Source organism: Haliotis rubra, unplaced genomic scaffold (genome assembly GCF_003918875.1).
Source record: "Haliotis rubra isolate DU_JTF1 unplaced genomic scaffold, ASM391887v1 Scf207, whole genome shotgun sequence".
NCBI lineage: Eukaryota > Metazoa > Mollusca > Gastropoda > Lepetellida > Haliotidae > Haliotis > Haliotis rubra.
The window spans coordinates 683,754-697,594 of NW_025766081.1; the positions used below are offsets into that span (position 1 = coordinate 683,754).

A 13,841-nucleotide genomic window follows, 5' to 3' on the forward strand; every position below is an offset into this window, starting at 1 on the left:
TGGGAGTATGTACAAAGAAAGTAAGAGGTATTAATTTACTGAAAGTTTGATAACTAGCTGGTCATACTTTGTATAGTGATGAGGCGCTGGTATGCGGACATTGCAGACATGAGGAAAACAGCGGAGATTTTGTGAAAGTGGAGGAGCATAGCCCTGTGCACCATAAACATCCTCGAAAGAGGGATATAATTTCAAATAGTTTCGCATTTCATAACAATATTCACATTAGACCGTGTTTCTGTTTCCAGCTGTTGGGGAGATGTGCGTAGGAACAGCCAATTGGGAAAGATTAAAACTTTCCAATTTTACTAACAGACAAAAACCAACGTGGCAACACAAATACCACGGTAATTTGAATTTCTGATAATAGCAACTAAAATATTCGTTTATCAGAATATCAATTGTGAATCCAATTTATTAAGTGTTACTTCCCAGGTTGTATCATTTGCTGAGGGTTTTGTCCCATACATGAGAGCTCGTACAGCATCAGCACCAAGCTATGGATAAAACGTGTATTATTTGTGTTTTTTTTTACCCTTTCAGCGTGGGGTCTTTGTTCTTGTCGTCTTTGTGTTCACTGTACTTGTCCTAACCAGTTAGAACTGGATTGGAACAGTTGTGTGTATGATATGGTGAGAATCTGGCTGTTTTCAGTGAAACCAATATACCTTCAGGATATTTCCTCATTTTACACCGATTATCTGAACATACAGGACATCGCGGCTTCAACGTACAGATGGAAGTGTCAATTTTCTTTTCATCACAACGTTTCAATAAACATGTCGGATTCAGTATACATGCGGATAAATTCAAGTATTTTTTTTTGTATTTCAAAAAACAAAATATTATTATATTAGATAGCATGCTTTGTGCTGATTATGTAAGGCTAAACAACGTGGGCATAGGGTGTTTATCAACATATAAATGAAAAAAATTCCCATCTCCTTATTAAAACAGTAATGTGAAAAAAAACACCAATATGAATCTTCGCTTTACGCCATTACTAATACGTTTTGATTTTTAGTGACACAGACGATGAGCATAATTTCAAGTTTGCGACATATTGATGAATATTTGGGCCGATGATTTGTAACATGATATGAAATATAACCTATCAATTATAATAAAACCAAATCTGATCTTATTCCACACAAGTTTCCAAATTTGCTGTGTATAATTTAACATGAGTCATACATGTATGTCATTACACTGTTATATATACCATGCCTGTAGAATTCATAACCGTGCAACCCGTGAAGGTCCGGGTTAGAATGAACCTTCAGTAACCTACGCTTATCGTAAGAAGCGACTAACGGGATCGGGTGGTCAGGCTCGTTGGCTTGGTTGACACATGTCATCGGTTCCCAATTACGAAGATCGAGCTGGAATATTGCTAAGTGCGGCGTAAAACTAAACTCACTCACTCACTCACTCACTCATAACCGTCCACACGCACGTGTAAATATTAGTACTTTAATGTAAATCGTTAACCCTGGTTATATTTCAAGTGCTTGAAGAAACAGAAAAGTGACAACCCTAACACACAAAGGTCAAGTATGACGTCGGAGGTGAACATATTGCTTAGTAATCAATTTGTGCATAGGTCACGTCAGAGCTATTGAAAATGTGTGTGCGCGTGCGTGTGCGCGCGCATGTGAGTGAGTGTGTGTGTGTTGCAGTATAAATTCGATATTGAATGCGAAATTGTTAGACAATTGCCGGTGAATCGTGTACAAATATTCACAGTATGTGACTTAAATCCAACACACCACAAACATAATCCGTATTTGTGGCCTATGCTTGATGATTAGTAGTTTGTACAACCATACATTCGCAGCCACCAAAATAACTGTGCATTGTTAAAATTGTTTCATAATTGGAAATATATCCACAATGAAAAGTATTGATGTAAACTAAATAAATTGATACTGATGTCATACGAAGACAGAAGAACAGCATGTTTAATGTCCATGACATTCACATTGAGTCCAAATGCGAGGCAGGGGTCAAGTAGCAATCTCAGTAACGACTAGCAGATAGGAGAGCAGTACATCGCCGATTGAACCTGTGTGTGAAGATTCGGGTTAGAATTGATCTTCAGCAACCCATGCTTGTCGCACGAGGCGACTAACGGGGCCGGGTGGTCAGGCTCGCTGACTTGGTTGACACATGTCATCGTATCCAAATTGCGACGATTCAATGCTCAAGCCGTTGATCACTGGATTGTCTTGTCCAGACTCGATTATTTACAGACCGCCGTCATATAGCTGGAATATTGATGAGTGCGGCGTTAAACAACAAATCAACCAAACAACCATTGCGTGGAGTTTATGAACTGGGCATGGAAGTCTTGTGGGTTGGCTTGCCATGTTTACTGCAACCCTGTTCCCAAATAAATCACGAACGTCATCTTTCGGATTTGGTTTGCGGTATAAACGTCTTTCCATTTCATTACACATCCTTTCTTGGAGAGAGGTCAAGTGAAATTGCAGGACAAGGCAGTACTTAACATTGTGTTGTTGAAGAAAGTCCATAGCAAACACTAGCGGTGTGAGGGCGGGCATTATTCTGTTGAATGTCTATGAGCCATGACGTTGAAGAACCGGAATTGCTACTGGTCTGAATGCCGACATTCTGCCCTCAACCACAACGAAAGGGGTTTACTGACGTGTACTTAACACGGCAACTGTCCTTTACGATGGACATGATTTGGGCACCGCCTTTGGCGGTTTTGTGCAGAGGTCGTGTGGAGGGTCGACTTGGTCTTATCCCGCAATAATGTAATCGAAATCCTTGAATGGTCTGGGCAGTGGTCATTGCAGTCGGGAACCTATGCCAAGAGTTGATGGGTCACCAATGTCCATCTATCCGTCCTTCATTATTATTCTGATAACATCTTAACAGCGCCGAAATGTTTTGGGTGGCAATGGCTCTGCGCAGCACCCTGACACTGGGACATTGACCCACTGACCATTCCAATCGCCTCGGAACGTTCTTCAGTCGTTGCATTCATTATCAGTTTCGTTTTATAACAATCAAACGTCAAACAATACCAAATCGACAGCAGTTTTTGACGTTCATGCCCTCAACGCAGTTGACAGTGTTGCACGTGCCGAAACCGAAACCACCGACGTCCCAAAACGTAGCACATAAATGTGTGTTCAATTCATTTCACTAATTTACGTGTTAACACATCTAGTTCTCATATAAGTTTTAATTTCCTTGTGTATTTTTATGACTAATATGTTACATAGATTCGTACTTGTTTAACAGTAATAACAAGCACACAATCTATAACGTGAACAATATGTAATAACCATGTCACACAGGGGATATAACTTTCATTCCGTCGGACTTGATCTGATCATACACGTGCACAGGCCCGGACTTCGCGACATTATTTGATGTGTCATTTGCGGACGTGGACTTATCTGTTCAAAAGAGGTATATCGTGGACGGATTTTTTCCCGAAGGCTTACGTGTAGGACGATAATGAGTAATAATTTCCGCTTTCGTTAACAATTTCCGTTCCCTTTTCTGTCCCGACTTACTCTCTCCTGATCTTCGTACAAGGACTGATGTTTCAGTTGGAGGTGTACATTCAAGGATCCTTCTCCATTAAAGACAGTACTAACGTAAGGTAAGTGTAGATAGACAATCCCTTTTGGAACATAGCCATTTGTAATCATGGGTTGCCAAGTCCACTTTGTTCCTATTATTGAACACTGCGGATGGCATTGTGTTGTTATCTGAAAACAACTGATGGTTCTTCCTGAAATTTAAACGTTGTGGGACATTTAGAACCTCACCTCCCCCAAACAATGGTTTCTTTTGAGAATGTTACTTATATCCAAAGCAAATTCGTCGGCAAATTCAGGAGCATGCTGTCTATAAAATTAGAAGGGTCGTTCAGGCGGTGAGAAGCACAAAAAATATAAATGCTGGTAACACATTTTCCAAATTATATTGTAATTAGGGCTCCTTGCCTCTAAGCAGGATACCTATTGTAATTGTTCGGATTATTATTATGTTTTACAGATTAAAGATGAAAATTGCAGCAGAGAGGGTTCTTTATTCCGCCGATTTTTGTACCAAACATTAGTCCTAGACCAATGCTCCGAATCGCTTACATAAAAATCACACAGATGCGCACCGAGGTGTAGATATTCCCCTTAAAAATCTCTAGTCTCTAGGCCCAATAGCAAAGGGGAGATGTTTCAAAATTAAATCCAAAATTTCAAAGTTTGACAGCAAATATCCCAAGAACTAATTGTTCCAACACTTCTAAATCTCTTGTACAGATGAACAATTGAATTCCCAACAATTTTGCCTGGACGGGTCAAGTCGCTAAAACGTACCGTTTGGCAGTTATTTTTGTTTTCAGTTTTTGGCCATGTTTTTCAGCAGTTTTCTGAGTAGTTTGCTCCCAAAATGTCCAAATTCTGCACACAAAGTACCAGTATGGTAGATGAAGGCTTGGTGATTCCAGAACACTAATTGTTTTAACCGTAGACCCAAGAACAACTGAGATACAGCCATTTACAGCGGGAACTATTTCTTCTCCGGAAGTTACATGACCCCCGCGACCCCAGATGTATTTGGAAGATCCGCTCGCCTGTCAAAAACGTGTTCTGGCTCCGTTTTGGACGATGATTTCTAGCCCTCAGATACAATGGATAGATAGATAGGCCAAGGAGCCCTCACCGTTGCCTGCAACGATATTTATGATTTCGTTTTTTTCTTGACCATTGGTCAACACGCCTTTGTGAGTGTACCAAATACATGTTGTACATATCCAGTGGACATTCTTGTCAAACGTTCCTGAACATTACAAAATATTGATTCCGAATACTCTGGTTCTCCAAAGCTGATTGGAATACAGTCAGCTGAATTTGAATATTTATATCACAGGTTTATCGGGACAAGGGTATTGTATATAGTATACAATACATTTTACCTTCTCTCTTTTTTTAGGAATCTAACATAACATGGGGAAAATGAACCTAAAACTGACCTTGATTGCAATGACAACTGTGTATCAAATTGCAGGTAAGATATATCAGGTCAGATGTTAAGAAACCGCAATTAGTCAAGGGTAATTTATATTATGTCAAATATTGGAGTTATTTTGATAGATGTCAGTTGATAAGTGGAAGATAAGTAGGAGGATAATTTGGAGATAAACATACTGTCTTTGGAAATCAGAGGTATATCACGAATTATAATAGCACGTTTGGTTTTAAATTAAATTTAGAGCTATAATAATTCCGTTATATACCACTGATTTTCCAACACAGTACGTTTATCTCCATTCTACCATAACCGCGTTATTAAGATTTAAAACAAAATACACACTGTGTAACCATTGAAAATAAAGGTATATAACGTGATTATATACATGTGAATGACTTTGATTAACCAATCACAATCCAGTATTTACTGAGGACATGGTAGAATTCTTATTCTTTCGTTTATCATGTAGTAGGTTTCATGTTTAAACTTCTCGCACAATACCCCCCCCCCCCTCTCTCTCTCTCTCTCACTCACTCACTCACTCACCGTCTGTGTGTGAGGTGAGGGGAGGTGAGGGGAAATTGGGTTTTACGTCGTACTTGAGAATATTTCGTCATATGACGACGTGCATGCGTGTGTATGTGTATGTGCGGCTGCTTGTACTAGCTCAGACTTGAGCTGGTTTTATAGTGCTAGCCGAATGAGATACCATGCCGCTGTGAAGCATGAATACCCCACTCAGACACATTATACTGACTCCGAGCCGACCAGTGCTTGTTGTACCCATTAATGTCGAGCGCCAGGCAGGGACCAACAAGTACCATATTTTAACGTCTTTTGGTATGACGCGGTCGGGGATCGAACCCACGATCTTCCGCTCTCGGGCGGACGCTCTAACCATTACACCGCGGAGGCGGTCCCGTCTGTGTGTGATGTTATCAGTTATTCACATGCTTCAACCAAGACACTGCATCTGACCACCCACTGCATTCAGTCGATGACCAGTGCAGAGTTGCGTCCCTTGCATTCCACAGGATCCTGGTTCGACCTGTATGTTTTTCTAGGTTTGACAGCACCACACACGTGCTCAGGAGTTTTACCAAGGTAGTAAACTTCTGAAGGCACATTACTTCGGGCTTTCCTCCCTCATAAAGCTGACCCGCGAAGATCCTGGTTAGAATATTGATCTTCAGTAACCCATGCTTGTCGTAAGAGGCGATTAACGGGATCGGATGGTCAGGTTCGCTGACTTGTTGACATGTCATCAGTTCCCAAATCCGCAGATCGATACTCATGCTGTTGATTACTGGATTGTCTGGTCCAGACTCGATTATTTACAGACCGCCGCCACATAGCTGGAATATTGCTGAGTGAGGCGTAAAACTCGCTCACTTACCCTTATGAAGCTGACACTAGGTGATACAACTAGGATACTGTTTAAAGGGGCGGTAAACGTATTTACTGATACAATGGATACCTTCTGATTATTTGACTCGACAGAATATGCATTATGTAAATCATGAATGTTACTCACATGTACATTTATTTCTGACTGTAAATGCTCATACCATACCTGCTAGCTTTGATTCAATAAGCTACAATTACAGATTGAAAAATTCAACATCTGCACCATTTTTTACAGAGCTGATAAACATATATACAAATAAAGTCAATGAAGGTAATCCGATTGTCTTATGTTAATATAGACCACTTCACAATTCATTAAAGTGTATGTAGCCAACCTTCTTCATGTCTTTTTCCCAGCAAACCAGTGGAACGCCCCACTGCTGACGAAGAATGTAACCGGGGGGCAATCCGTGTCAATGACTTGCCGAGACCCCCCAAAAGGGAGATTAAGCTGGTATAAAATAGATGAAGCCGGAACCAGTCAAATCTCAAATGATAGAAGAAAACAAACAGATCAAAAGGGTGAGCAAGTCAAAACATTGATTACAAAACAGACTCGTTTCCTGCTGACTGGGCTCTATCCTATTGCGCAACATAGTACAATAACCAGTCCAGAATTTAGAGACCAATTCATTCAACTGGATACATAAACATTTCTCAGTATTATTTGATACATCTAAGCACTTGTATATTGCAACACTACGCTCCTTCCAATCCTTGCAAACACGTCGTGCAGTGTGCTCTGTCGTACAGTGTGCTCTGACAAACGGAAATCTGGAAATCGTGGAAATCTCAAAACGAGGCTCTGCCGCTGGAAAAGTTTGACGGTCTGGTACGGACTTGGTATTATATCAATCACATTGTATGTTACAAAACTACACTGGATAAGCACAAAGAATCCATAACAGGTGTAACCAGTGAGCTAGATGAATTATAAATCATTTTACGACCTCATCAAACAGGGGCAGTCTGTGACGTCCTAGTTAAGGTCATGCTGCCTACACCTCGCCATATCATATAGAAATACGATGTTATTAAAGTTTAAGATTGAAATTAACTTATGAATACAATTTTCTTATGACACAAAAAATTGGAATTCAGTGTAACCATAGTTGTTTGTGGTATCTCTTTTCACTTTCACACTAGAAAATCCGGAGCGGCTGAAAAGTAGGTCATTGTCTGAATATGTAATGAGACTCATGTTTCGGTTTGAACAATGATGTTTGACAGTGATTTGAAGTCCTCGTCATGTATGCATATTTTCCTTGCTATATGAGTTCAATTCAGTGATTTACTGCATCAATTTTGTGACTCAGGTACACTTCACTTTGTATACGTGGAAGTAACGGACACTGGCAAGTATAAATGCGGAAGCTCCATCGGCAGCTCCATAAATCTCGGTAGCCCGGTCCAGTTGAACGTCAAAGAAGGTAGGTGTGCTGAGGGAGTGACCCGGACCTTCACGGGTCGTAGGTGTTCTGAAATGGATTTCTTTGTGTGTAGTTAAACGCCTTACTAAGCAACACTCCAGCAATACGATCGCGGACAGTAAATAATCCAGTCTGGACAAGACAATTTAGTGATCAACAGCAGGAGCATCGATGTACACAATTCGTTTACGATGACATGTGTCTCCCAATCCCGTTAGTTGCCTTTATCGACAAGCGTTGGTTGCTGAAAGTTGCATGAAGAGCCAAGTTTTAACATTGATTGTCATCAAACCATAGGTGTAATATGTGGCAACGTAAGGACTAGGTGATAACTTTCCTGCATGTTTTATTCATTAAGGGCAAAGATCTGCTCAATCGGGCTCAAACCAATCTACGATGTCACTCGAGAAAGATACATGTTGGTTGACGTGGCCCAGTCAAGTGTGTATGCTGCAATACCTTATACCGGATTGTATACCACTATAACCTTTGTACTCATGTCAACAAAATGAAATGATCCCATCACCTAATTCAGTTTCTAACATGCATCTGAAGATTGTTATCGTTAACTGAATATGTGAAAAGTTGGTACAGTATTGGAAGTTTTATTCCAGGTGAAACCAACAGCAATGTACCAGTTAAGCTCTTGCGGTCTACCGGAAACACGTCTGCCAACCTGGGAGAAGACGTGACACTAGAATGTATCTTCGGCGGCAGGTACGCTTAGCTTTCTATGGGGCGATGAGGTAAAGGGCGTTCTTTAAAGGGGGTTGGGGTAGATTAGTGGTTAAAGCACTTGCTCGTATTGACAAAGGACCGGGTTTGATTCCGGTTGATTCCATATTGGAATTGACGTTTCTGTAATATTACTGCAGGTGACGTAAAACCAAATTCTACCACTCTTTGTAAAAGGCATAGTGATTCTGCAATTGAAGGATTCAGTATCGAAGTACAAACCTGTAAACTTGTTTTCGCTGCTAAATATAACATGACCAATACCTAGAGGACGTTTTGAAGTTGTATTGAGAAATACCACGTTCGGTGGGTAGCAACGTACCTATGTGAACCTGTCCGCAATACAGATACAAAACACATCATGGTAAATTCATCTTTCCAACCATTTTAGATGTTCTTGAAGCAAACCCAGCCATGTCAGTTTAAATAGATGAATACTAAAACATATTTCGATGTAAGATGTCAGGGCAAGAGAACAATCTTGATTTTCTTGTGAAACAGCACGCAAAGGCAATCTCGCGGTGAGAACTATATGGATGACTAGTGGCAGTAGGCGTTCGCGGAATGGTTAAACATCTGTTGCCCTATTGGGAGTAAACCCCCCCACCCCCACCCCCCACAAAAGTAAGACAAATCATTTTTTCTCTTTAACAGGCCAATCCCAACTGTTTCCTGGTTCCACCAGAATAGAAAGCTGAGCAACAGCGACAGTTTGACCATATCAAATAGCTCAATTACAATTAAACAGGTGTCTAAGACAGACACAGGTATATATAGCTGTTCCGGAAATAACAATGATGGAGAAGAGTCTGCAACTATGAATTTGAATGTCATAGGTAAGTAACACAATTTCAGTCTCTCTGTAAGTCAGTTTCTTTGTTACCTTAGATATCCATGTCACGTATACTTTAGGTTTGGTTTGGCTGTTGCTTAACGCGAGCCGGACCACCCGATCCCGTTAGTCGTCTAATACGACAAGCTAGGTTGTTGAAGACCAATTCTAACCCGGATCTTCCCGGGTCACACATACTTATAAACTTTAAAAAGATCAATCATCTAATTGACTTGTAGTTCTATGTTGAGTATAGAAATAATCATCTTTGCACATTTCATTAAATCTCTTCTTAGTCATCATAAAATAAATCAGTAAAGTAAATTTCTATACATGTATATTCCGCAGATCCAAATGAAGTACCACCTTCGACCAGAGGTAGGTTTAAATTTGCAAAAAAAAAATAACTTTAATAAAAGAATTTCAAGATTTGTGAAACATGTGAATGTTAACGTATGCTTATGTCGTTAAAAATGGAAAAGCTTTTAACACGTTGCACTAGCAAAGACGTTTTACACTTAACAATCCCGTCTTGAGATCTCTGCTACTGCTCTCTCAGAGGGGAAAGCGCTCTACAGCACAAACATCATCGAAAGACGTATCACTTCATTTGTGTATTTTTGAAAATTAGAATATTAATATATGAACTTTGTTTCTGTTTCCTCGCAGGTCACCGGGAAACAAAGCTGACAACGCTAGCTGTAGGGAAGACAGACATAGGAACTGCGAAACCGAATCCAGGCAAGAATATGATTAAAACAATGTAATGTGATTATGCAGGTCGGCTTAGCGGTTAGTGTTAAAATTATGCGTGTTTAAAGCGAAGGACATTTACACATGACAAATAAAATAGTGCGGGAAAACGTGTCACGAAAATGATTTTCTGGTTTCGTTATGTACGAGAATAGCATCTCTTCAGCATATCAGCGGAGCCAAAGCGTTGCAGCGACAGCGACGACCACACCTGTGGCAGATACCGTGCCACTACCAGCCGATCCCACTTCGAATCAGGACATGTGTATAGCGCTGATCTCCACACCCCATGAGCATGCTCTAAGCGCATACAACAGTTCAAGTCAATTTTAATATCTCCCAAAGAGATAGGCCTTGAGATGTGCTTTAAAAACGTCAAGTAAGGGAGAGTATCTCAGATCATAGAGAAGGAGATCCCGGAAATATATATTTGAACCTCCTGTGTAAAGAACAAGCTCACAGTTACTTATAACCGATGAAACTGTGCATGTGAACACGAACTATAAAATAAATAGCATTTTAAATGTAAATGTGACTATTTTTATATACTGACTCTGGTTGTTAATGTTTCAGCGATCGAAGCGGGGTCGGCTGGTAGTGGCACGGTATCTGCCACAGGTGTGGTCGTCGTTGTCGCTGCAACGCTTTGGCTCCTCTGATATGGTGAGAGTCGTGTTAATATTTCACTCTGTATGTCTGGAGGAGCGGGTGAAGGAAGGCCCTGGTCTAGATTTGTCCGCTCCATAACCCAGTCCTTCTCACAGTCCCTGAACCACATTGTTTCAATTCACCCAGCCCTTTCAGCAGTGTGCGAGAGTTCCCAAGTTTTGCTAGCCAGTCGGGCTAGCTATGTCTGAAAGTTACTAGCCCACAAAATATTTCACTAGCTCGAAATTTGAATGTAGAAACTAAGCAAAACATTACAAAAAGGTAAAATACCATCTTGCATGAATTAAAAGTGTATTATAACTTAACAAATCGGAGAGAGTGACATATTTACAAAATGACCCCACTAAAATTCACTAGCCATTAGGGCCAGTGACTGTGGAGATTTACTCGCCCGACTCGATTTTTACTAGCCACGGGCTAGCGGGGCAGTGGCTATTTCGTACACTGGCCTTTCAGCCATGCTAAAGACCAAAATGAAACGAATCTCGATTTTCCTCAGGTTCTGAATCCCCATCTCAATTTTCAATTAAAGAGGAAGCATTAATTTTGTTTCTATAGAAATTCTATATATTCACCGACTATGCATTAGTCTACTTCATTACCTTGCTCGTAGGTTTCCATCTAAGACCTTGGTCAATTCGTGATGTACGTCACACATCAAGCTTACATAACCGAAATACTCACCCACATTGCATTGTATTATCGGCATCTCGACCCTTTACAATTAATGTATGAAATGATCCTCTTTTCACTCAGTAACGTTTAGGTCTCTTACAATTTAATAAGTAAACGTGTTACTATTATTTTTCTTTGATTTCAGATCCATGCTTAAAATGAGTCCTTTGGGCTCGTTGAGGTACCACGACAACTCCCGCGGTTGTATAAAAGAAGAATGAACAATATAATGTGGGTTCGCCTTGTAGATTGCATTGAGGAGATGTTTGTTAACGGAACCCTCAATTGAAGCTTTATGTGTATTTGACGTCATTCCTCATAAGGGACCGTTCATAATTTATGGCTAGGGGTGGGTGGAGATGGGGGGTGATGATTATTTTTATGGAGAAGCATTTACAATGTGGATGACCCCCCCTAAAATTTATGTACAAAATCAATGCCCCCCTCCCCATAATTTTAAACGTATTTTATGTACAAAATTGCTGACACCCTACCCCCCAGTACGTGTGTACAAAATTGCTGTCCCCCCTAGATCCCCAGAACAAAATGGGTGACCCCCCTTAAAATCATCATCAGCCCCCTAGCCATAAATTATGAACGGTCCCTAATGCCATATGTGTATGATAAATATTGCATTTATTGCCTATTGCTTGAAGTTCCGATAGACTATTACACGTCGCTCGAAGCGTAAGTTTATTAATTTAGGTTCGACTCCCTCATGTTTCAAAGTCACATGACGAGTTTCCTTGTGAAATAAATGATACATTGTATATACTGTACTATGTAAGGCTTTTCGCTTTTTAGATATTGAATGTTATTTTGCGTGTAACCTATTTTTATCATATATTTGTGCTTCTAAACCATTGCCAACTTTTGTATGTAGGAGAAGATTATGTCTACCATTGTCTACGTTTTTATAATGCAGCCTTATGATATTATAATACAAGTTATGGTTTCAATTAGGTAAGCACAGTGCATGACACAACGGCGGCAAGTATTTCAACATGACTAACATTTAATTCATTAATCTTTACAATACGTTTACAGTTGATCTTTGTTTTATATTTGGAATATACACTTTAATTAAGAAAAACAAACTTCATTCGTGTCCATGATTGAACAAGTATTTAGACTATGTATTCGAACGCACACTTAATGCCACCTTTCGATTGTTTAAAATATATCTTACAATGTTGATCAATAAAATGTGCATGAAAAATATCAACGTCTGTCGATTTTTACATTACCTATTCTGACACATGTATATCATTAAAAGAGTCCTCCAATGTATATTAGATAAACGTCAAGCTATCCTCTTGCAAAGGATAATATTATATGCGACCAGTTGTAAATATTTTGAACATGTTGTATGTGTCATTTGACAAATCAGCTTGCCTGGGGTATAGTGAAAAATACATTGCGAACATCAACAATTATGTGTCTTTTATCAACCTACCTCACGAATAACGGGTCAGCTCAGACAGTCTCTTCAAAGTCGTATCATATGGTTATACTATATAATCAGAGATGTGTATTGTAAATCCATGGGATGTGAATTGTAATCCCTGGGACGTGAATTGTAAAGTGGGTTCCCAGACCTCTGCTGTGACTTTGCACTGATCATTTCTAAACCTAGGATACTATTCATGATTGATACAACTTTGTCTTGCTATCACATTATTGAAAACCTCCATTATATAGTGGCAATAACTGGTTTCGAACCTGCAACCCTTTGCTCTCTAACTAGGCGCTTTTATCCACTAGGCTACGAAGGATCACTGTGAAGAATGAGATGAAACGGGTGTTTCTCACAAGACGGGTACTTCGGGCAGTCCACGTGCAGGGAACGGGGAGCACGTGCATTGCGCGTGCAAGGCAAGGTGTTGGCTGCCAGTCGCATCCCCGTTGACACCGGCTGTCCCATCAATGTTGTTCTGCTCTGCGCGTATTGATGTCGATCGTAAAATACTATTTTAAAATATATTTTACGCAAAAACGGTTGATAAGTCAGAAAAACCAATCCTACTCGGGTTTACTAGAACATCCCTCCTCTCAGGGTTCACAATCTCTAGTAAACCCTCGTAGTCGTGGTTTCTCCTATACGTAGCGACCGCCTCCGTGGTGTAGTCGTTAGAGCGTCCGCCCGGAGAGCGGAAGGTCGCGGGTTCGATCCCAGACCGCGTCAAACCAAAAGACGTTAAAATATGGTACTTGTTGGTCCCTGCCTGGCGCTCGGCATTAATGGGTACAACAAGGACTGGTCGGCTCGGAGTCAGTATAATGTGTCTGAGTGGGGTATTCATGCTTCACTTCGGCATGGTATCTCA

At 40.3% G+C, this 13,841-nt stretch overlaps 1 protein-coding gene across 2 annotated transcripts; it reads left to right on the forward strand.

The window, feature by feature from the left end:
• The first annotated feature begins 3,310 nt into the window (after positions 1-3,310).
• On the forward strand, positions 3,311-11,768 carry LOC124276182 (contactin-2-like). 2 transcript variants are annotated; one of them, XM_046711844.1, is made up of 10 exons: positions 3,311-3,635; positions 4,975-5,049; positions 6,778-6,942; positions 7,737-7,850; positions 8,465-8,567; positions 9,240-9,421; positions 9,766-9,795; positions 10,087-10,158; positions 10,744-10,833; positions 11,660-11,768. In XM_046711844.1, the coding sequence occupies exons 2-9, from the start codon at positions 4,989-4,991 to the stop codon at positions 10,827-10,829; spliced, it is 813 nt and encodes a 270-aa protein (XP_046567800.1). In that variant the 5' UTR covers positions 3,311-3,635; positions 4,975-4,988; the 3' UTR covers positions 10,830-10,833; positions 11,660-11,768. The 2 variants fall into 2 exon arrangements, with proteins under 2 accessions (XP_046567800.1, XP_046567799.1); XM_046711843.1 differs by having other exon boundaries at positions 3,315-3,640.
• The last annotated feature ends 2,073 nt before the right edge of the window (positions 11,769-13,841 follow it).